This window comes from Oncorhynchus gorbuscha, linkage group LG16, assembly GCF_021184085.1.
Source record: "Oncorhynchus gorbuscha isolate QuinsamMale2020 ecotype Even-year linkage group LG16, OgorEven_v1.0, whole genome shotgun sequence".
Taxonomy (NCBI): domain Eukaryota; kingdom Metazoa; phylum Chordata; class Actinopteri; order Salmoniformes; family Salmonidae; genus Oncorhynchus; species Oncorhynchus gorbuscha.
The window spans coordinates 34,159,816-34,184,151 of NC_060188.1; the positions used below are offsets into that span (position 1 = coordinate 34,159,816).

General features: G+C 45.4%; 3 protein-coding genes across 4 annotated transcripts in view; 2 read left to right on the plus strand and 1 right to left on the minus strand.

Moving 5' to 3' along the window:
• Positions 1 to 250: 250 nt before the first annotated feature.
• Positions 251 to 3,839, plus strand: LOC124000203 (zinc finger protein 239-like). The gene is made up of 3 exons (XM_046306405.1): positions 251 to 521; positions 787 to 1,750; positions 3,337 to 3,839. Exons 1-3 carry the CDS (start codon positions 323 to 325, stop codon positions 3,539 to 3,541), a joined length of 1,368 nt encoding a protein of 455 aa, XP_046162361.1. The 5' UTR covers positions 251 to 322; the 3' UTR covers positions 3,542 to 3,839.
• A 199-nt stretch (positions 3,840 to 4,038) lies between these two features.
• LOC124000290 (zinc finger protein 135) lies at positions 4,039 to 6,362 on the plus strand. The gene is made up of 2 exons (XM_046306556.1): positions 4,039 to 4,333; positions 4,662 to 6,362. Exons 1-2 carry the CDS (start codon positions 4,141 to 4,143, stop codon positions 5,825 to 5,827), a joined length of 1,359 nt encoding a protein of 452 aa, XP_046162512.1. The 5' UTR covers positions 4,039 to 4,140; the 3' UTR covers positions 5,828 to 6,362.
• Positions 6,363 to 9,058: 2,696 nt separating this feature from the next.
• doc2a (double C2-like domains, alpha) overlaps positions 9,059 to 24,336 on the minus strand; it is a 53,569-nt gene continuing 38,291 nt past the window's right edge. The window contains exons 8-11 of one of the 2 annotated variants that reach the window (XM_046307033.1): positions 16,950 to 17,143; positions 14,880 to 14,961; positions 11,042 to 11,138; positions 9,059 to 10,892 (exon numbers count right to left, since the gene is read on the minus strand). In XM_046307033.1, coding sequence (XP_046162989.1) covers positions 10,756 to 10,892; positions 11,042 to 11,138; positions 14,880 to 14,961; positions 16,950 to 17,143 — 510 coding nt within the window. In that variant the 3' untranslated portion in view covers positions 9,059 to 10,755. Of the gene's footprint in view, positions 10,893 to 11,041; positions 11,139 to 14,879; positions 14,962 to 16,949; positions 17,147 to 24,336 lie in introns of both variants that reach the window. The other variant, XM_046307032.1, reaches the window with a different exon arrangement.

Below are 24,336 nucleotides of genomic sequence, written 5' to 3' on the forward strand. Positions count from 1 at the left end.
GGCTTCTGTTCATAGACCTACCTTTTTGATTAAGGGCTGAATGATAAGTTAGTTGAGTAGTTGAATCAGATGTTGTTGGGATGGACCAGGATTGAGGGTCCATGTTATAAAACTACTGATTCAGAGGAAATTATAAATGGTTGCACTTCCCCCTTGTGGCTCAACATAAACAAGACAGACATTTCACTTCCCAAACAGCAGGTGGCGATAAAACAACATACACACTTCCTAGTCACCCAATTACCAACAAACGAAGAATAAAATCACAACATCAGCTGAGAGAGAGACGAGACATTATTCTGCACTATTTTACGTCTTTAAAATGACCAAATTGCAGCTGTTGAATGTTTACCTGACAGAACGTTTAACGGTAGTGGTGCGGGAGATTCTGGACGTGGTCGGGGACACAGTGGCCGAGTACCGAGAAGAGACGGCGAGGACGAAGAGGGAGAACGAAAGCGCGAAGAGACAAAATGAAAGCCTGCGGCGACAGCTCCGGGACATCCTACTCTTGGCGGAGAGTGAGAACATTTAGTTGGATAATGCTAATTGAATGGTCATGCAAAAATGAATTGGCAACCTGTCAACTAGTTAGTTACTCTGTCTGTTGACAATTGACAGTAACGTTACGTTGGCTCGCGAGAAGTGCCCGAATTCCGAATATCCCTCGCAGCAAAACTGAACAACTAATAGTAGTGGATGATTACTTACAATGTCATAAATATCTACTAAATGTCATACTTATTTAATGACAGCACTTTGTATTTGCACCCTCTTTCTATGCAGGATCCACTAGCCTTTCTCTCTCTGGGCAGCAGCAGCTCTGTGAGCAAGAGTGGAACATGACCCAGAGCCCCAGTCGGGAACATGACCCAGAGTCCCTGCAGAAGAGCCAGGTCAACAGACGGGGGCTACAGACACAGAGCCAGGTCAACAGACGAGGGCTACAGACACAGAGCCAGGTAGTATTGGGTAAGGATGGGGGTCTGACAGGACCAAACCAGGGACACACTGAAACAGTCAGAGTAGAGGAGAAGCCCAGTCCAGGGGAGGCAATCCCAAAGACTGAACCCAACTCAGACCCAGAACCCAAGAGTATTGGAAATGCCTCGTCCTTGGCCCCATCTCTGTTTTCCTCCAATGCCCACTGTGCCACAACAACTGGAGCAGCCAAGGCTGAAATGCCAGTCCTTGGGACAGAGGGAAAGACGTCCGCTCCCATCGACCCAATCCAGGCACGGATCAAAATGGAACCCAAGGAATGTGACGTCACAGTGAACCTCACCAACCATGAACCTCAATCCAGTTCAGACTACACAGGTCGTCCTATAACACGACTACCCCACAACCATGAACTCTCAGGCGACGCTGGCTTCAAAGACCTTCCGGATATGGACATCTCGGAGCTCCATAACACACCCGTACATGACCAGCAAACATATGAAACAGAGCCTGGGCCCAAGGACAGGGCGTTGCCATACGACGAGAGTAACAACTTCACCCCCACCGACCACCAGGAGGGACGCCCACACCGCTGCACCCACTGTCGGGAGAGTTTCAGCCAGGAGGCCAGCCTCCACCTCCACCTCCAGTACAAGAAGCCCTACGCCTGTGACTGGTGCTGTAAGTCCTTCGCCCAGTCGGCTGACCTGCGGCGCCACCACCGCATCCACACGGGGGAGAGACCCCACCGCTGCTCCTGGTGCTCCAAGAGCTTTACCCAGAGAGGCAACCTGAGACGACACCTGAGGTTGGCATACATTAACATGTTGTGTTATTATACAGTGAGCTCCAAAAGTATTGGGACAGTGACACGTTGAGTTGTTTTGTCTCTGTACTGCAGCACTTTGGATTTGAAATGATACTATGACTATGAGGTTAAACTGTCGGCTTGAATCGGGTGAACCGTTTAGAGAGGACAGCACTTTTTTGTACATAAGTCCCCATTTTAGGGGACCAAAAGTATCGGGACAAATTGACTTATGTGTATTAAAGTAGTCAAAAGCTTAGTATTTAATAATAAAATAATAATATATGCCATTTAGCAGACGCTTTTATCCAAAGCGACTTACAGTCATGCGTGCATACATTCTACGTATGGGTGGTCCCGGGGATTGAACCCACTACCCTGGCGTTACAAGCGCCATGCTCTACCAACTGAGCTACACAGTCCCATATTTCTAGCAGGCAATGATTACATCAAGTTTGTGACTCTACAAATGTGTTGGATGCATTTGCTGTTTTGTTTTCATTTTTGTTTCAGATGATTTTGTGCCCAATAGAAATGAATGGTAAATAATGTATGGTGTCATTTTGGAGTTAATAAATGTTTTGGTCAATAAGAATTTAATATGTTTCTAAATAGCCGTCAATCTTTACATAAAAGCTAAGTACTGACAATGTGGCTGGGTCATGGGCCTGGGCATTGGGCAAGTGTGGTAGTATGGGCTATATAGGTTGGAGCCCTGTGACAACTTGTCCTTCATTGAATGTTGATCAGGGCTCCAGGCATAAGCACCATAAGCACCGCAGTCTCAACTTACTATTGAGAGTTAAAATAGTCGAACACACAAGGTGCAAGTTTGAAATTTGGACGTGCGCCAGCAATTCTTCTCTTGTTATGTCATCACTGACTCAATTACCCATGTCGGCTAGCTGTTTTAAATGAGTCTAGCAAGCGATCTAAACGTGTAGTAATCATGGCCGACTACCGACCACGTGCCCGGAGGTCCTGACCTCCAGGTGGCCCCCATTGATTTTGTCAGTCACTCTCACTCAGGTATTATTAACAAGTCACGGGCAAAATGTGTAGAAATGGCAGGAAATGCAATTTAAAACTGAAAACCGTTATCTCCATCACATGGCAAAAAGGGTAGAGTTGAAGGAAATTAGCTGTGAAACTATAAACAGTTTTCTCTTTGCCCCGTGGCAAAAGGAGTAGAAGTCATGTGAATGTTACCATGACCACGGATAGTCCTGAATGATGATGACTATATTTATGCATCTGTAACTTTCTCACTCGTCATTATTCGCGAATAATTCAGGACTATCCGTAGTCATGGTAGCATCCACATTAATGTAGAAGTGTTTAGAAACGTATTCGATTCTTCTTATTTATAATAAAAGTGACTCCAACACATTACGTGACCATTCATTTCTATTGGGCTCAAAAATCATCTGAAACACAACCAAAATCAACAGCAAAATCCATCCAACAAGTTTGTGAAGTCACACCTTTGCCGTTACGCCCAAAACTCCAAACCTCTTGACGAGGTTGCTAGGTGTTGGGTTAAAGTCTCTTCACTCCATTTATATACTATTATTTCTATATTATAGGATCCACACCGGTGAGAGACCCTACAGCTGCCCCTACTGCCACAGGACCTTCAGCGACGGAGACACCATGAAGAAGCACAAACGGACTCACTCTGGGGAGAAACCCTATCGCTGTGTCCAGTGTCCCAAGAGTTTCACTGTGGCCAGCGGCCTGCGGGTCCACCTGAACACACACCTGACAGATGCAGGGCAGCTCATCACATGAGGAGGTCAATGCGCGAACTAATCAGCTACTACTGAATCGGCTGCACCATTTCAAACACAGGAGGACATGAAGGGAGTGTGAAAAGTTGAAGTGTTTTAGCAATAGGAATATTTCCTAAATGTATTTATTGGGATTAATAAAAACGGTGCAGTAGAAAACTAATGGATAATGTCATCGTCGCTGATGTTTCCAGCTTGATTGAAGAGTGTGTGTTTAAATGAATTAAATCAGTCCATCATTTAATTATTAAAATCACATTTCTGATTCTGTATTTCTTTTGTATTAAAGTTGAACCATCTTTCAGGTTGTTTATTTCCAAAAGGAAGATGCCAGATGCTTGACTCACGTTACCTTCACGCAATATATTTATGAATATACACAGTAATAGGGGTGCAAACCTAACATATTTAAGTGGAAAATCCCTTTAATAAAACTCTTGCCTCCCCCTTTTCACGAATTACGGTAGCGTCGGTAGAGTCAAATAACCCGGAAGTGAATGCTTCCGCGGATATGTTTACAAAACAGTCTAGCTTGGGTCGTTATTAGTAGGCTTTCAGTGAATTTTAACAAATATTCTGGGCAGGCAAAATTTATAGAAAATGACTAAACTACAGCTTTTGAATGCTTACCTCACCGAGCGGTTAATGGTGGCTGTAGATGAGATACTGGAGGTGGTCGGGGGGACAGTGTCAGAATTCGAGGAGGAGACTGCCCGTACGAAGAGAGAGAATGAAGTCCTAAAACGAAGGTTACGAGAAGTTGGACTCGACACGGGAACGGAATGTTCAGCAGGTGACGATGCCAATGGCTCTTCGTCTATTGTCTGCACTCATCTGAGAACAAGTGAAAGCCAGATGACCTCTGTTGCCTAATACTGTTTTCATCTGTCAATTATTTCACTGAGTGTAGATAAAGGGGAGAGGATGCAGGTTTTTCTAGAATATTATGATATGGGGCATTTGGACAGTCTAAAGCCCAGTAGATCACCACATTACCCAAACAAGCTCATCCTACAAAATGCCTGTAAACTCATGTTTGGATCGTTGCTTCTGTAGTTGTGTGAATGGAATCAAGCTGATTTCTCTCTCTTTTCTGTCTGTTTGTTGGTCTGTCCATCCAGTCTCGACCAGGCCTGTTTCTCTCTCTATGTCTGGGCAGCACCAGTGGAGTTCCGACCAGGGTCCAGACCTTGAGTCTACACAGACCCAGAACCACATGGTAATGAACCAGGATAAGATGCCTGCCACACATAGCCAGCTACCCACAGAGTGCACCGAGTGGAAGAGTCTGTGTAACTCTCCACATACCCTGTCCTCACAACAGACCGGTACATCGGCTACCACACCAGTAGTAGCTCCATTGACTTCAGCGTCCGTGAAAAGTGACTTGGACGAAGAAGACGACCAGCATCTCCTTCCCTCTGCATATCCCTTCAGCAGCACATCATGCCCCGTGGACAGAGTGGTTTTACACTATAACTCTGAGGGCATCAAAACAGAGCCTAGTGATACTATCCCTACTGACTTGGGGTCAGTATCTGCTCAGATGGGGTGTGGTGAACTAAACCCCAGTTCGGACCCTGGACCAGCCACTGTTGAAACCAGGTACACTGTTTCAGACCTGAGCGCTGACCTGGAATCCGTGGTTGCAGACAGCAGCAGGTACGGTGCCTCTGCCTCGGGCGTCGCAACTGACCTGGTATCAGCTAGTGCGGCCGTGATCCCAGATGGCTTTTTCCGTCAGATTGGCAGCGATGGTTGTGTAACAACAGGGCCAGAACTAGACTTCGGGGACACCACCAGTGCCGTAGGTCCCTTGACCTCCCTGTTCTATCCGGGTCAAACCAGACGTCAACCACCAACAAATAGGTCAACAAATAGGGGTCATCAACAAATAAACAGGTCCACAAACAACAGGGGGGATCAAAAGTCCCACCCGTGCCCTCAGTGTGGTAAGATATTCAGCCACGTGTCACGCCTCAAGATCCACCTCCGCATTCACACAGGGGAGAAGCCGTACGTTTGTGCACTGTGTGGCAAGCGATTCAACAACGATGGCACGCTGAGGAACCACCGGCGCGTCCACACGGAGCTGCGGCTGTACGGCTGCCCCGTCTGCGGCATGAGCTTCAAGGACGCCTACACGTGTAGGAAGCACCAGCGCGTTCACAATGGAATGCGGCCTGCCGGAGGCGGGGCCCACACCTGCAGCCTGTGTGGCAAGGCTTTCAGTGAGGCGGCTAAGCTGACCAAACACATCAGGACTCATGTGTCGGACATTGGGTGAGGGCAGTACAACCTATAAAGACTTTTTTTTATAGGGTACATAAAGGCTTTGTAAGCGCTATATAAGTGCTTCACGAATGATCTATAAGCCTATGTCATATAACTGTAAATGGTGTATAACGGGTGGCATAACAATTCCCACTGTAGATTTTATTGCCAAATGTAAATTAATAAACCATTTATAGATTATGACATATAATTATGATTTGTAAAAGCATTTAAGTAGCGCTATATAAAGCCTTTAGATGTTTTTCTTTGCCACGGAGCTCCCGAGTGGCGCATCCTGCTAAGGCACTTCACCCGACGTGCAGAGGGGCGTCACTACAGCCTGACGTGACCGGGAGTTCCAAGGGCAGTGCACAATTGGCCTAGCACTGTCCGGGTTAGGGGAGGGTAGGGTTGGCAGGGGATTCCTCGTCAATTGGCCTAGCACTGTCCGGGTTAGGGGAGGGTAGGGTTGGCAGGGGATTCCTCGTCAATTGGCCTAGCACTGTCCGGGTTAGGGGAGGGTAGGGTTGGCAGGGGATTCCTCGTCAATTGGCCTAGCACTGTCCGGGTTAGGGGAGGGGAGGGTTGGCAGGGGATTCCTCGTCAATTGGCCTAGCACTGTCCGGGTTAGGGGAGGGGAGGGTTGGCAGGGGATTCCTCGTCAATTGGCCTAGCACTGTCCGGGTTAGGGGAGGGTAGGGTTGGCAGGGGGTTCCTCGTCAATTGGCCTAGCACTGTCCGGGTTAGGGGAGGGTAGGGTTGGCAGGGGGTTCCTCGTCAATTGGCCTAGCACTGTCCGGGTTAGGGGAGGGTAGGGTTGGCAGGGGATTCCTCGTCAATTGGCCTAGCACTGTCCGGGTTAGGGGAGGGTAGGGTTGGCAGGGGATTCCTCGTCAATTGGCCTAGCACTGTCCGGGTTAGGGGAGGGGAGGGTTGGCAGGGGATTCCTCGTCAATTGGCCTAGCACTGTCCGGGTTAGGGGAGGGGAGGGTTGGCAGGGGATTCCTCGTCAATTGGCCTAGCACTGTCCGGGTTAGGGGAGGGGAGGGTTGGCAGGGGATTCCTCGTCAATTGGCCTAGCACTGTCCGGGTTAGGGGAGGGTAGGGTTGGCAGGGGGTTCCTCGTTCAATTGGCCTAGCACTGTCCGGGTTAGGGAGGGTAGGGTTGGCAGGGGGTTCCTCGTCAATTGGCCTAGCACTGTCCGGGTTAGGGGAGGGTAGGGTTGGCAGGGGATTCCTCGTCAATTGGCCTAGCACTGTCCGGGTTAGGGAGGGGAGGGTTGGCAGGGGATTCCTCGTCAATTGGCCTAGCACTGTCCGGGTTAGGGAGGGGAGGGTTGGCAGGGGATTCCTCGTCAATTGGCCTAGCACTGTCCGGGTTAGGGGAGGGAGGGTTGGCAGGGGATTCCTCGTCAATTGGCCTAGCACTGTCCGGGTTAGGGGAGGGTAGGGTTGGCAGGGGGTTCCTCGTTCAATTGGCCTAGCACTGTCCGGGTTAGGGGAGGGTAGGGTTGGCAGGGGGTTCCTCGTCAATTGGCCTAGCACTGTCCGGGTTAGGGGAGGGTAGGGTTGGCAGGGGGTTCCTCGTCAATTGGCCTAGCACTGTCCGGGTTAGGGGAGGGTAGGGTTGGCAGGGGGTTCCTCGTCTTAACTTGCTCTAGCGTCTTCGCGTGGCGGACTGGGCGCCTGCAAGCTGACTAGGGTCGTCAATTGAACGGTATCCCCCCTCCAACACATTGGTCCGACTGACTTCCGGGTGTTTATAAGAAGCAGCGTGTTTGTCCGATCCTCACCTCTCCTTAGACCGTTGGGGAGTTGCCGTAATGGAACACAATTGGATACCACAAAATGCTTTCATTTCTAAACGGTAAGACGGACACGTGGGAAAATCTCTGATCCAAAATGCTGGAGTTTAAGAGACACATTTTATTTTAGCTTCAACTGTCCAAATACATATGGAGGGGTGCGTATGACCGTGGCTGCACCGGCTTCAACGGGACAGGTCTTTGTGGACTCTGTCTGTGGCAGACGGTGTGCATGCCGCTTCTGATAATGCAGTCATCAGCGATCCCACAAGGAGTAGTTGTTGTCATCATCAGATGTGATGAACTACCTTAAGCAAGCAGCAAGTGTGTGTGTGTGTAGACTTTTTAAACTTTTTTTTATTACTGTGCGTGTGTGTTTTAACTTACTGTATGTGTGTTTGTGCACCAGCCCGTCCAAAGGGCAGCGGGGCCCTGTCTGCCAGTCTGTTACAGGGAGGTTATTTACTTTTGCTGTGTTGTAGTATTGATCCACTTCCTGCTTGTGACTCGGGGGGGGTGGAGCCTACTGTCCTTGGAAACTGCAGATGATAAACCGTAGGTTGAAGACACTGGTGTCGAACACAATTCCTTGAGAGCCACAGTCAGTGTCTGCTTGTTTTTGATCTTAAAATATATATATATGTTTTTAGGATCTAGACCTGCAAGAAAAACCGGGGTCATGTTGCATTAAAACGGAAATTAAGTGAAACTATTTGAACTTGTCCAATAACAAACACTGATTAATTATGTAAAAAGCAGGAACCCGAAACCCACTGACACTGCAGTGCAGAATCTAAGGACTGGAGTTGTACTTGTGTGGTTTAGGAGTCCCAAAACCACATTCCCAACCCCAGGACACTTCATAAGGTGACTATCCAGGAAAAGTTAAGGAAAATGAGCACCTCTTGTCTGCACTGAACTGAGGATTTTATTTAGAGAGACACAAAGCAAGTGCTCAGACTTTGACTTAATGTGACACTGATAGTTCAGAGACTAATGTACAATAAATGGGTTTATTTTTTAAATGTGTGCTGTTTTATTCATGTTTCCAGTTGCCTTTCATTTAAAAGTTTATCACATAAAAAAAACAGCACTGTCTTATTGATTCTTGCTTGATACTTGTTCTGGGAAGTTGAAAAGTTAGTGCTACCCGGGATCCTTGGGACGTCCCCAACCCATAACCCTAACTTTAACCCTTAACTAATCGTAACCATTGTACATTTAAACTTCAATGAGGTAATGTCAGAGTTGGTACATCCCAAGAATGGCGGATAGCAAGGACCGTTTAACATGGTCAGGGCGTCAGCTAAATTACTTGAAAATGTGTAATGTATTCATTGGACCACCAGGGGGTAAACGTGAGCTATTTTACTGTTCAGTAGCACTGAGTGACTACTGCATTTCCCTCAGGCAAGCCATCTCACAAAATAGAAACCAAGTCAGACTTATACAGTAGTGCATTCCAAATGTATTTTCATATTGTACACAAAACACCTGATATAAATGTAAGAACAACAATTGTTAAAAGCACAACAAGATAATTGTATACAGCCATTGAAACGTCAGTAAAAACCCACATTCACACATTCAGTCGTGCATTAAGAGACAAATATAAGAAACATGACAGAAAACAAAAATAGCAATACAGGGAAATCACCTCAATAATAAACCAAGTAATAATAATAATAATACTTTTATGATCAAATACTTTTTGGGGGGGGGGGGCTGGGGATAGTTATATTAGGGAGGGGACAACTTGTTTTTGTCAATACTGTATTGCATCATGCAACAACATGGAAGAACTTCTGTAGTCATAACATTATCAGTGTATGTCATGTTTTGGATGCAAGTGAATGTGTTTGTTCCAAATTGGCCCCCTATTCCCTATGTAGAGGACTACTTTTGACCAAGGCCCATAGGGTTATGTAGGGAATAGGGCTCCATTTGGGTTCAAATGTCAACAACACAAACAGGATATCTGATGTTAGATATTTGTGTGCCGGTATTTGTGTAGCATAGGCATATTATTACCAACATAGACATCAATTTGTTATTCAAAAATAACCATGAAAGATATGGAAATCAATCAAATCAGCTGAACAAGAGAAGTAAAAGAGCCCGTAGACTAAAACGTGCAGATGAAATCTGATAAAATTGGAGGTATGATGTTGAGTTGTGTATGTCAACATTAGTGACAAGAGGCCATAAGGCAACCAGAACCGCATTCCCCATCCCACTCTCAAACATCTCCATCTAACCCAGCGTTTCCCAAACTCGGTCCTCTGGACCCCAAGGGGTGCACATTTTGGTTTTTGCCCCGAGCACTATTCAGCTGATTCAAATAATCAAAGAAACTCTCATCTAACTTGAAGGGATCATCAACACCACCACTCGTTTATTCCATAGCATGAAGGAGTTGTGCTTAATAACATCCAGGCCTTGTTAGTGTAAATGACTTATAGTCAGCATGCATTTTCTCCATGGTGTGTTATGGTGTGTTGGTTTGAATCACCCTTATAGACATCGAAACATACAGGTAGTGCATTCCCATCCTGTGGCAAGTCATCCCCATTTATACCTGGTGCTAACATGTGTCCTTTGTCCCAATCCTGTCAACATTTGGATTGTGCCCACATTTTTAGACAGGTGTAGACGATTAAAAGACGCATTGCTATCTGATTGTGATCAGATCTTCTAAGTGTAAACAGACAAGATCAGGAAAATATCAATGAAGAGGTATTGCATGTTTGAACCAGGTATAAACAGGGCTCTAGAGAGAGCCTAGATATGGTTCATGTTCACTTGAGTTCCAAATCAACCCATACCCCCTACCACCTAGGCACTACAGTAGATCTGAAAGGTTTCAATTGGATCCAGATCAATACGGTCATGGCTTCCCCCTTGCGTTCTGATAAGCTAGGTGGAATTACCTCCGTATTTTTGATCTATCCAATCCTCTCAGATCTCGAGGAATTCCTAGGTGGTAGGCGGCTCGAGGGATGATTTGAATCTGTATTCTCCACACCTGCCTTGAGGGAGTTTCCACCGTTGACATATCAAAGACTGGAAGTGTGCAACAAAGGGAGAAGGGTGAAGAATTGTGACTGAGCCTTGTGTCTTTAGTAGAGGTGTGGCCTTACTCATGACTTACGGATCTTGGGAGCTCATTGGTCAGTACGTGCCAGCGCTCCACCCTCTGACCCTTGTTCTTAAGGCAGTCCATCCAATGACGGAGGGGGTCTCCCTGTGAGTGACAGCTCAGGCACACTCCACCTGTAAACATGGTAAACAGTGTCACCATGGGAACCTTTCAGGAGTTCAATGTCCCAATGTCCAATGCTTCTCATAGGGCTGTGTCTCTCTCGCCATCTCTCTCGCTCTGTGTGTGTGCGTGCGTATGTGTGCAAAGTGAAGAGTCTCACCTATGAAGTCATTGGAGCGCCCCAAGTCGTAGTCCCAGACAGTGACCTCCAGTGTCTTATTGGACAGCTCTGGCATGGAGATCTCATAAAAGAACTCCTGTAGGGTGCAAGGGAACGACAGGAGAGCCCATTCAGTAGGAGGAGTTTGCTACTGGACACTGATCTATGGTCAGCTTTAGTGTTTCCACCTTAATTACTAAAGTTAGGATTTGTGAAGGGCAAACGGATCCCAATGCCCACACTGTAGAATGAGCGGGGGAGAGACGGAGGATAGAGGAAGGGGGGGGAGACATATAGAGATGAGAGGGCCAAGCAAAGGACATTACTGATATGTGTTCAGACGATTGCAAATTATGATCCATTGTTATAATTAGGGATGCACCGATATGACATCCAATTGTCAAAAAATAAACAGATACCGATGACCGATATTGAATTTTTTTTGCGGCCTTTTAAGCATTCTAGAACAGTTAAATAGTTGAAACACACACACTGACCATAAAGTTATTTTGGTGGCATTTACGTATCTCTTTCACTTACTTGCTGTGCTGTTTCGTTGTTCATTTGTTTCATTCTCAAACAGGATTTCATCATCCATGTCAAGCAGTGAAGTTTCAGCCCTGTCTGTCCGTGGCCTCTCTTCCTCGGTGGGCACTGTCACTGTGTCCGTTTCCATCTTGTCCAGCTGTATGTAACATTTCACGTTAAACCCTGTTTCTTGTCTGCATCGAAGTAGCGGTTCCTTGTACCTCGCATCGAGCATGGTGACGACACAGTGAAGAGTCTTAGAGAGAATGCCACCGAGTCGCTTTGTTCACAGTCTCTAGTAGAGTACTTTTCCAAGTTAACCACACGGTCTGTGTTGGCGGTTTTGTTGAGCAGGCGTTTCAATGCCATGACAGAGGGTATCACGTCTGCTGCAGACGCAGTTGATGAGCTTATTTCTTGAGTCAGCTGTTGGAATGGCGCTGGGAGTCTGTTCATGTTTCCAAGTTTCAAACATGTTCTCAAATCCCATTGAAGTGGCAGCAGCGGTATGAGAACCAGCACATTCTTGAGCATGCAATACAGCTTAACTCAATACGAAATCCTGGTCGACCCACTGGGCTGTCAGACTCAGCATGCTCATGGGGCTGACATCTCTGGTCCAAATGTCAGTCGTGACGCCCATAGCAAGTAGCTCATGGATGTGCTTTTCAACAATACTGTGTACTCCGGTAGGGCAACATCTGGAAAATAGCACCTACTTGGTAGTGTGTACCGGGGCTCGAGGTGCTCGACCAGTCGGCGAAAGCCAACATCATCCACGACAGAGAATGGTTGATTGTCAAAGGGCAATGAATTCCATTATCTTGGCGTTAATGGATTTCGCCATTGAGTTGTCTCGCTGAAATGTTCTTACTCTTTCAAATGACTGCTCTACTTGTTGACTGCTCGATCCACACAGCAGACATTGTGTTCTAGGTTAGGAATGCTGTGTTGCACGTGTAGTGCTATATTTTTTTGTGGCGTCATTATGTCATCTACCTACGTTATATAGGTATGCACGTAATCTACCTACGTTATATAGGTATGCACGTCATCTACCTACGTTATATAGGTATGCACGTCAGGTTTGACATCGGTTTGCACGTCAGTGTTAAACTAGACATCGGGCCGATGCCGATGTTGGCATTTTTAGCTAATATCGGCCGATTCCGATATGCTTACCGATATATCGTGCATCCCTAGTTATAATTCAATTCAGAGGAAATGGGATGTGGTACTGATAGAGAGAGAATGAGGAGGAAGGAGAGATTTTCCGAAGAAAAGGGAGAGGGTAGAAGAGGTGATGAATACTGTATACTAGAAGAGAGAGCGAGACAGAGACAGAGAGACAGAGAGAGAGGATGACAGATGAGGAGAGTGTGGGATATTGGACTGGACATCTCATTAGCATTGACATTAACATTGACCCCCTCCAGAGAGAGGACTGGTAGAGCATACGCTAAAACACATTACAGTGCCTTGCGAAAGTATTCGGCCCCCTTGAACTTTGCGACCTTTTGACACATTTCAGGCTTCAAACATAAAGATATAAAACTGTATTTTTTTGTGAAGAATTAACAACAAGTGGGACACAATCATGAAGTGGAACGACATTTATTGGATATTTCAAACTTTTTTTACAAATCAAAAACGTAACAATTGGGCATGCAAAATTATTCAGCCCCCTTAATTAATACTTTGTAGCGCCACCTTTTGCTGCGATTACAGCTGTAAGTCGCTTGGGCTATGTCTCTATCAGTTTTGCACATCGAGAGACTGAATTTTTTTCCCATTCCTCCTTGGAAAACAGCTCGAGCTCAGTGAGGTTGGATAGAGAGCATTTGTGAACAGCAGTTTTCAGTTCTTTCCACAGATTCTCGATTGGATTCAGGTCTGGACTTTGACTTGGCCATTCTAACACCTGGATATGTTTATTTTTGAACCATTCCATTGTAGATTTTGCTTTATGTTTTGGATCATTGTCTTGTTGGAAAACAAATCTCCGTCCCAGTATCAGGTCTTTTGCAGACTCCATCAGGTTTTCTTCCAGAATGGTCCTGTATTTGGCTCCATCCATCTTCCCATCAATTTTAACCATCTTCCCTGTCCCTGCTGAAGAAAAGCAGGCCCAAACCATGATCCTGCCACCACCATGTTTGACAGTGGGGATGGTGTGTTCAGGGTGATGAGCTGTGTTGCTTTTACGCCAAACATAACGTTTTGCATTGCTGCCAAAAAGTTCAATTTTGGTTTCATCTGACACCTTCTTCCACTTCTGTAGCTCAGTTGGTAGAGCATGGCGCTTGTAACGCCAGGGTAGTGGGTTCGATCCCCGGGACCACCCATACGTAGAATGTATGCACACATGACTGTAAGTCGCTTTGGATAAAAGCGTCTGCTAAATGGCATATATTATTATTATTATTATTATTATATATTTACATGTTTGGTGTGTCTCCCAGGTGGCTCGTGGCAAACTTTAAACAACACTTTTTATGGTTATCTTTAAGAAATGGCTTTCTTCTTGCCACTCTTCCATAAAGGCCAGATTTGTGCAATATACGACTGATTGTTGTCCAATGGACAGAGTCTCCCAGCTCAGCTCTAGATCTCTGCAGTTCACACAGAGTGATCATGGGCCTCTTGGCTGCATCTCTGATCAGTCTTCTCCTTGTATGAGCTGAAAGTTTAGAGGGATGGCCAGGTCTTGGTAGATTTGCAGTGGTCTGATACTCCTTCCATTTCAATATTATCGCTTGCACAGTGCTCCTTGGGATGTTTAAAGCTTGGGAAATCTTTTTGTATCCAAATCCGGCTTTAAACTTCTTCACAACAGTATCTCGGACCTGCCTGGTGTGTTCCTTGTTCTTCATGATGCTCTCTGCGCTTTTAATGGACCTCTGAGACTATCACAGTGCAGGTGCATTTATACGGAGACTTGATTACACACAGGTGGATTGTATTTATCATCATTAGTCATTTAGGTCAACATTGGATCATTCAGAGATCCTCACTGAACTTCTGGAGAGAGTTTGCTGCACTGAAAGTAAAGGGGCTGAATAATTTTGCACCCCCAATTTTTCAGTTTTTGATTTGTTAAAAAAGTTTGAAATATCCAATAAATGTCATTCCACTTCATGATTGTGTCCCACTTGTTGTTGATTTTTCACAAAAACATACAGTTTTATATCTTTATGTTTGAAGCCTGAAATGTGGCAAAAGGTCGCAAAGTTCAAGGGGGCCGAATACTTTCGCAAGGCACTGTACATGCCTAGCATATGAGGTGCCTGGAGACCCAGCAGGGATATACCTCATTGAATTCAGGGTTAAGGGTCTTTTTAATCACAGCCGTTTTGTGTTTGGATTTCTTCTGTGTGTCGGGCTTCAGATATCTGAAAGGGTGAGAGAGAGAGGAGGAGGAGAGAGAGGGGTGGGTGAGAGAGGGGAGAGACAGAGGGTTAGGGGAGTGAGAAAGGGAAAATAGAGGGTGTCACAGGGGTGTCATAGATTGACGCACAAACAATCCCTCAAATGCATACACACAGGTATGTCTCTCAGGCCTTTTGTGGTGACATCCCACTGACTGCTGATAAAATTTTGATACGCTTCCTAAACAGTGGGTAGCACACACACACACACACACACACACACACACACACACACACACACACACACACACACACACACACACACACACACACACACACACACACACACACACACACACACACACACACACACACACACACACACACACACACACACACACACACACACACACACACACACACACACACATACACACACACGTACATGTACATGTGCACACACACTGTCACATGCACAGTGAGAGACTTAGCTTTGATCTGTGTGAGAGACAGAGAGTGTGGGTGACAATGTGTGTGTGTGTGGGTGACAGTGTGTGTGTGTGTGTGTGTGTGTGTGTGTGTGTGTGTGTGTGTGTGTGTGTGTGTGTGTGTGTGTGTGTGTGTGTGTGTGTGTGTGTGTGTGTGTGTGTGTGTGTGTGTGTGTGTGTGTGTGTGTGACGTGTGTGTGTGTGACAGAGTCTATGCATGTGTGTGTGTGCGGGGGCGGGCGATAGTGAACTGAGCTCTCGTCTGTTCCTGTGCCATTTTGCCTTGGGAGGAATTAAATACTTTGGAACATTTGACTTGAACAGATGACACATGGAATACAATTAAGAGGAACATGGAGGATGGAAGAAACAGACCTGCTCTATTCCTTTCTCTTTATCACACCCAGACTAATTGAAGTGAGTGATGGTCTTCTTGGGCCCCATTCAAGTTCAGTCTCCTGGCTCCCCTGGTGCTTCCAAATGTGATAGAACTGGACAGTAGATTGGTCTAGATTCAAGTAACATAGTGATGCTCCAGCCAGCCTTCCAACAGGACACTGTATTGATTTCCAATCAATGCCAAAAAGGAAGGAGTTAGGAGAAGGTGAAAGGAATCCTAATGGAACTAGGCCCAGGTCGTCTCTCCTACCCATATTCACTCCTCTCTTCACTCTTTAACCTATTCCAACTTTCCTTTCATCTGAAAACCCAGTACCCTCTCCCCTATCTGTCGCTCTTTCTCTCTCTTTTTGATTTTCAATGCTGCCAGCCAAATGGTTTAAACACTTTACGTCTGCATTTGGGGCTCAATTACGACTGGTTCACCACCCATCTCATCCAATTTTCTTGACACTAAGACTTTGGTGCGTTTGATATATTATACTGTTAACTTGTCATTTATGGCCCTCCTCTCAATCTCCAGCTTCCTTAATTCCTGCTTGGCTTGAATAGGAAAGGCCTGAAGCTTAAGTAAATCTATCCTTCTCGTCAGACATTGTTGAGTGCTTTATGAAGATATTAGGATGGAAAGGAGAACGGATGTTTAAGAATGAAAAAATGAAATAAAGTCAAAGTCGGTCGGGGGGGGTTGTAACATTTTGTGATGAACACGATTGTGATCTCTGTGTCTCAGGACTTGTCTGAAGGTAACACATACAAATGAATAGAAGCAGAGCGATAAGGGGGTTAAAGGCCAAATTCCATATTTTACATACATTTATTTGTTGATTTTTGATACCTGAAGGGGTCCTAAAATTCCAAATCAAATAGCTAAATGATCCAGAGTTTAAGTCGAACAGATAAAGCCACAGCTGCAATGCCTTTAATGCCTGTAATGACTAGATGTGACAACTCATGTGTGATTTGTATAGTTTTTGACATGGACACACACACACACACACACACACACACACACACACACACACACACACACACACACACACACACACACACACACACACACACACACACACACACACACACACACACACACACACACACACACACACACACACACACGCTTACGTTTTGACGTAGGGGTCTGAGAAGCCGTTGACGTCCATGGCGGCCAGGTGAGCGCAGCGCTGCACCCCGACACACAATCCCTCTCCTCTCCGGCCCCCTCCTCCTCCATCGCCCTCGTCTAGCGGGGGAAGGAACTGCAGGGAGAGGAGCACCCGCCCCCTCTCCTCCAGACTGTGGAGCTGCTCGTTCTCCCACTGCTTGAAGAGGGAAGAAAAAAGAAGGGGAGGTAACGGTTGAAAGAGGAAAAGGGCAGAAGGCTTGACTCTCTCCTTCGCCTCCTCTCTTCTTCTCTGAGTAAAGGATTCGTCAGACAAGGTTAGAAGGTGGGTAGGAGGAGGATGAAGGTACACAAGTTTGATATGGGAGCTAGTCCTGGTAGCCTCGTCGCGAACCAGGCTTCAGGAGACGTGACAACGACGTGACAACGACGTGATTTTAGAGGTATGGCAACGTGAGACTAATGTCCTGGTAATAGCCTATATGAGTACAGTAGGCTGCTTGTTATGAGTAGTGAATAGAGGACTTGTATATAGGAGGATGGTAAAATACTCTCCCGTCTCCACTCTACAGTAATGAGCAACATAGCAGCAACATAGCACAACTCAACCAGTAGACGAGCACCAAACCCACAGTTACCCCACACGCAGTGTTAATGAATTAACCCTCATCACTATGAAAGGTCAATTACTAGATACATCTGACGTGTCGTGAATGTAGATAGAAAGATTCCCCCCCACCCTCCACCCAGACAGACAGAGAGAGGAGACGAGTAGATCAATAGTATAAGCCTGGCTCCCTTCCCTTCCCTTCCCTTCCCTTCCCTTCCCTTCCCTTCCCTTCCCTTCCCTTCGTCTCTCTCTCTCTCTCTCTCTCTCTCTCTCTCTCTCTCTCTCTCTCTCTCTCTCTCTCTCTCTCTCTCTCTCTCTCTCTCTCTCTCTCTCTCTCTCTCTCTCTCTCTCTCTCTCTCTCTCTCTCTCTCTCTCTCTCTCTCTCTCTCTCTCTCTCTGTCCTCTGAACGAATGCTCGCCCACTCTCACCCACCCACTGTTTGGCTCACACCACTGTCTTTATGTTCCTCACCATCATACTGTCTCTCACACACACACACACACACACACACACACACACACACACACACACACACACACACACACACACACACACACACACACACACACACACACACACACACACACACACACACACACACACACACACACACACACACACACACACACACACACACACATCCTCATTATGATGGATCCTCCGTTGATAGCAGTTGGAACATTGAATTTCCTCTCTCTCTCTCTCTCTCTCTCTCTCTCTCTCTCTCTCTCTCTCTCTCTCTCTCTCTCTTCTCTGGATCTCTCTTTGTCTCTCTTTGTCTCTCTTTTCTCTCTTTGTCTCTCTCTCTCTCTCTCTCTCTCTCTCTCTCTCTCTCTCTCTCTCTCTCTCTCTCTCTCTCTCTCTCTCTCTCTCTCTCTCTCTCTCTCTCTATCTCTCTCTCATTTTCTCAGTATGCAGGCTCGTTCCATCCTAATCAAATGTTAAAATCAATGCCTTTGCATGTCGTGTTTCTAAAGTAAAACCCCATTCTATTTTCAAAAATCCTTGAAGCCAGCTAGAGCAATATTTAGACATTTCCGAGGTAGCCGAAGTTCTATTTCAATTGGTAATGAGTTAACGGGGAGTCAGCGACAGAGCGAGTGCACATTCATCCACATGGCTGTGAAAACCAAGGACCCTTACCTTCTGACTAAGCCAGCAAGTCTAGTGTGTTGATGGTCCTTTGTGGCCGTTGCTGAAAGCGTGGCACTAGCATTACGGCTGTGGGTCCAAATCCTGCGGTGATCACATACAACAACTGTATAGACTCACTACTGTCAGTTGCATTGGATAAAGGTGTCTGCTGCTGAGTGGCACATACACGGAGTATAACAAACATTAGAAACAGCTTCCTAATGTTGAGTTGCACTGCCCCTTTTGCCCTCAGAAAAACCTACATTTGTCGGGACATGGACTATACAAGGTGTCGAAAGCGTTCCAGAGATGCTGGCCCATGTTGACTCCAATGCTTCCCACAGTTGTGTCAAGTTGGCTGAATGTCCTTTGGGTGGTGGACCATTCTTACACATACACAGAAATATACACATCCCTGTTAATGAGCATTTCACAGCATGATCATTATACAGGTGCACCTTGTGCTGGGGACATTAAATGGCCACTCTAAAATGTGCAGTTTTGTCACACAACACAATGCCACAGATGTTTCAGGTTTTGGGGGAGCATGCTGACTGGCATGCTGACTGGCATGCTGACTGCAGGAATGTCCAGAGCTGTTGCTAGAGAATTGAATGTTCATTTCCCTACCATAAGCCAACCATAAGCCTACCATAAGCCAACCATAAGCCAACTCCAACGTCATTTTAGAGAATTTAGCAGTACGTCCAACCGGCCTCACAACCGCGGGCCACTTGTAACCACGCCAGCCCAGGACCTCCACATCACGCTTCTTCACCTGCGGGATCGTCTGAGACCAGCCACCTGAACAGCTGATGAAACGATGAAACTATGAAAGTATCTCTGTCTGTAATAAAGCCCTTCAGTGGTGAAAAAACGAATTCTGATTGGCTGGGCCTGGCTCTTCATTGAGTGGGCCTGGCACCCAAGTGCCTATGCCTTCCCAGGCCCACCAATGGCCTGCAACCGAGCCAAGTCATGTGAAACCCATCGATTAGGGCCTAATTTATTTATTTCAACTGACTGATTTGCTCATATGAACTGTAACTCTGTAAAGTCGTTGAAATTGTTCCATGTCGAGTTTATATTTTTGTTCAGTTTTTGGTATCAGTTAATCTGACTTTTCTCTCATCATTGATTTAATTGACTTATTTCAGTAATTTGAGGGTTTTGTGTATAGTTGTCTAATGTTAGTGGGGCATATCGTTCTGTTTTAATGTGACTCCTGAATAACTCGGATAAATAGAATCATTTTTCTTCAAATGTATTTTTAACGAAGCTGAGATTGACTTTGACATCCAAAGTGTAGGTATACAGGTGAAAGCAGTTATTGACAGTAAAATGTCGCAGCAGAAAGATTGGAATGCCGTGAACCAAGAGGTTGTGAGTTCAAATCCCAGGCAAGAACATGTTGAATAATAATTACTGAATCAATAATCATACACAATGTAGTCAACGTATGTAAGTTAAAAGCACCGTGTGTGTGTCATAATGACATGTGAAATCATGTGATTTTCTACATGTGAAATCGTGTTTTTTCCCCCTAAGGGTCGAGCCGGGCCCTACGCTCTCCCCTGCAAATAGATTCAGTGCACTCGGCCCCTGTGACATTAAGCAAACGTCAATCTAACCCAGACAGGATGCGGAGGCTAGTTGTCAGTTTAACCAGAGATCTCTAGTTAGTTGAAAGGCCCCAGCCATTCTAGAAAACAACTCCAGGAATTCCCTCCCTTCACTGTCACCTGCTCACTTCTGAAGTTCTGAGAACCACACGATTTCTGACTGGGATGTTTCTGTCTTTGCTGCTGTGCAAGCGGTCTTGAGACCGCTCACCTGGAATAGATCAGCTGCTTGCTAGCATTTGCTTGTCAGCATGGGAGTGGACTCTTTGAAAGTGGTTTTGGATTCAAGGTGTTAGCCAGACGGGCGCAGGCTATTTCATTTGAACCAAGAGATTGATTTTTCAAATGTGGGAGCTGGAGATAGTGGTGGCCGACATTTGAAATGTTTGTCATGGGATCTGGTTGGTGGTGCTTCGGACCAAGAAGGTTGTGTATTTCAGTAGATGGTGGGCGGACTTTTGAAAGAAATAGTAGATGAAACTCCACATAAAAAAAAAAATTGAATTTACTGGTGGAAAATTCAGTATATCTCTCCAATCCTCCAGCCCTCTACATTGCTGCTCATCTCCCTTCATCTCCCTCCTTCTCCCCCTCTCTCCATCCACCCTTTCCACCCCCCCTCTCGCCCTCTCACGTCCTCCCTTTCGCTCCCTCCCTACCTCCATCTCTCTCTCTCTCTCTCTCTCTCCTTCCATCCCTCCAGGCAGTGCCTGTGGTGTTTCTCCTGATTGGTTGAAGCTCCACTACAGTAATTGTATTGTAACAGTGCGAGCCAGCCCGGTAATGAGCGCCCGCGCTGAGTCAAAAACAACAATCACAAAATGCCAGATTGACCTGAGACAAGACCGAGAGCGAGACAGAGACAGAGAGACACAAGGTCACCATGAAGGCTTAACATGGACAGTAAACGAAATGTAAGCAAGGTACTACAATTTTGTTTTTTCTATTGCAAATCCGTTTCTTCACGTTTCTGTCTTTGTCAGGAGAATTGCTCGCAATTAGTGTGTAGGCAGCATAGAACTCTATTCAATGCTACCTGATTCGTTTGACATTGGTTCAGCCACAGTATAACGATTCGAACGAAGGTTCACATAGGACGTACAAATGCCTTCAGATAGTATTCATACCTCTTGACTTATTCCACAGCTGTTTGTGTTACCGTCTGAATTCAAAAATGAATTCAATATATTTGATTTCACACACAATACCCATAATGATAAAGTGAAAACATGTTTTTCGAAATTGTAGCAAATTTATTGAAAATTAAATACAGAAATATCTCTATAATTTACATCAGTGTTCACACCCCTGAGTCAATACTTTGTAGAAGCACGTTTGACGGTGATTACAGCTTCGAGTCGTTTTGAGTATATCTGTATCAGGTTTGCACATCTGGATTTGGGGATTGTCTCCCATTCTTCCTTGCAGATTTTCTCAAGCTCTGTTAAGTTGGATGGGGAGTAGCGGGGGAAACAGCCATTTTCAAGTCTTCCACCGATTTTCAATGGGATTCAAGTCTGGGCTTTGGCTGGGCCACTCAAGAACTTACACATTCTGGTTCTGAAGCCATTCCAGCATTGTTTTAACTGTATACTTGTCCTGTTGGAACATAACTCTTTGTCCCAGTCTTAAGGTAGTTCGCAGTCTGAAGCAAGTTCTCAACAAGGTTTTGCCTGTATTTTGCTCTATTCATTGTTCCCTCTATCCTCACCAGTCACCCAGTCCCTGCCGCTGAAAAGCATCCTCATAGCATGATGCCGCCACCACCATGCTTCACGGTAGGTATGGTGTTAGACAGGTGATGAGCTGTGCCTGCTTTTCTCCAGACAGCACTTTGCATTCAGACCAAATAGTTACATTTTGGCTCATCAATCTACAGAATATTTTTCCTAATGCTTTCATGTGCCTTTTTTGCAAACTCCAGGCGTGCTGTCATGTGCCTTTGTCTCAGGAGTGGCTTCCGTCTGGCCACTCTCCCATATAGCCCAGATTGGCGAAGTGCTGCAGAGTCTGTTGTCCTTCCTTCTCAGCCAAGAAACTCTGTAGTTCTGTCAGAGTAGTCCTTCTTGCCCGGTTGCTCAGTTTGGTCGGACGGCCAGCTCTCAGCAGTCTGTTTCTAAAAACATGTTTTCAGTTTTTCATTAAGGGGTACTGTGTGTAGATGGGAGAGGAATTTGTATTTATTTCCTCCATTCTGAATTTAGGTGCTGTATGTGTGCTTGGCGTTTGCTGACAGCTAGTTTGGGAGGAGAGGTCTCAGCAACAACACTCAAAACGTCGCCCGGTGTCTGGCATTGTGCATGACTAAAACCTTTCAAATGGGAGAACACACACACTCACACGCACGCACGCACACACACACACACGCACACACACACACACACACACACACACACACACACACACACACACACACACACACACACACACACACACACACACACACACACACACACACACACACACACACACACTCCTCCACTAATGATCAGGTAAACACATAGAGTCATGCAGGTCAGGTGGGCTGGACAGGAATGCAAATGGCTGTCTGTCTGAGGCACTGTGCTAAGCTAGCTTGCATATTCAGATGTATCTGATTAAACCACAGATGGCCATCCATCACGACCCTCATGGCCACACACACATACACAAGTGCGCACACACAGCTGTACACGCATGCGCAAGTGCACGCACACAAGAACGCACACATGACTGGCCTCCATCCAATCTATGTGAATTGAGAGCTGTCCAAGACAATCGAGACACAAAACTCCCACTTTCTTTTCAGCCTCTCTCCGTTTCCTTTCTCTTTCTCTCTTTTGCTTTGATCCCTCCTTCCAAAAATCATTGGACTATAAGTCTCTAGTCTTAACTCCCCTCAGAGAGTTGTCTGTCTGACACCATCTCTTATTTACCTACTTCATTCACATGCATTTGGACAGCTATTTATTCTATTGCGGACTATGTGCTACAGGTGTACCGCTGATGCAATGTCTTGATTTAGGCGTTAATAACTGTGATGCCCTAGCTAGCACATTTGGTTCCTTGGAAGTTGTGGGAACGTATTTTTTTGGTTTCACATTAGTTGTGTGAACGAAATCACACGTTTTCTGACTGGTAAGACAATGTTTTTTTTTAGCCTTCTGAGAACAGAACTGAACATTTTGCCAGTTCTGGGAATGTTTATTTTTAGGTTGCAGGGAAGTTCTGAAAACGTTTTACTCTGATTCCTTGAATGTTTTCCTGGGAGGTTTTATTAATGCTCGAAGAATGGAAATGACTTGCTATATGGAGGTTTTTTAATAACTTCCTTAAAAAGTTCACTTATTTTGGGTTCATTTTTTGTTTTACTCCAAGTACACATGGAAATGAATTTCCTTAAGCAAACACATTTCTATTGTGACATGGCATCAGTGAGATTCAAACATATCATTTTATGCGCCACCAAGAAGGAGTTAGCAAACCATGTATTTTTACTTATACAAAAGCTGTTCATTTTAGTCCATTCAAACAGAATATCACTCATTCAGATCAGGTGTGGCCAAATAGTGTGCATGGCCAACACACTTCTTATACCAAGATAGAGGATAGAAAGAGTTTTATATGTATATGTTTTTTTTAAGTCTTAGAACGTTCTCTGAACATTACGTTTTGTTGTGGTATTTACGGAATGTTTTCTTAACGTTCTTGGAACCATTTGAGAACATGACATTAAGTAGAACCACGAGGGAACACGTAGGAAACGTTAAGATGAAGCACTGAAATAACTACAGAAGAACTTAGCTTTTTAAAATATTCTCTGAACTATTTGAGAACATTCCCAATGTCAAACCAGTTGGAGAACATTCCTAGAACATGACTAAAATGGACATTAAATGTAAACCAAGTTTGAACTTTTAGGAAACGTTGTTCTAAAGAACTGAAATACCAAGAAAATAAAAAAATGTTGTCAAGTCCCTTAAATGTGCTGAGAATGTTCCAAAGCCAAACAACTATCCTGCACCATTCCCAGAAAGTTGTGG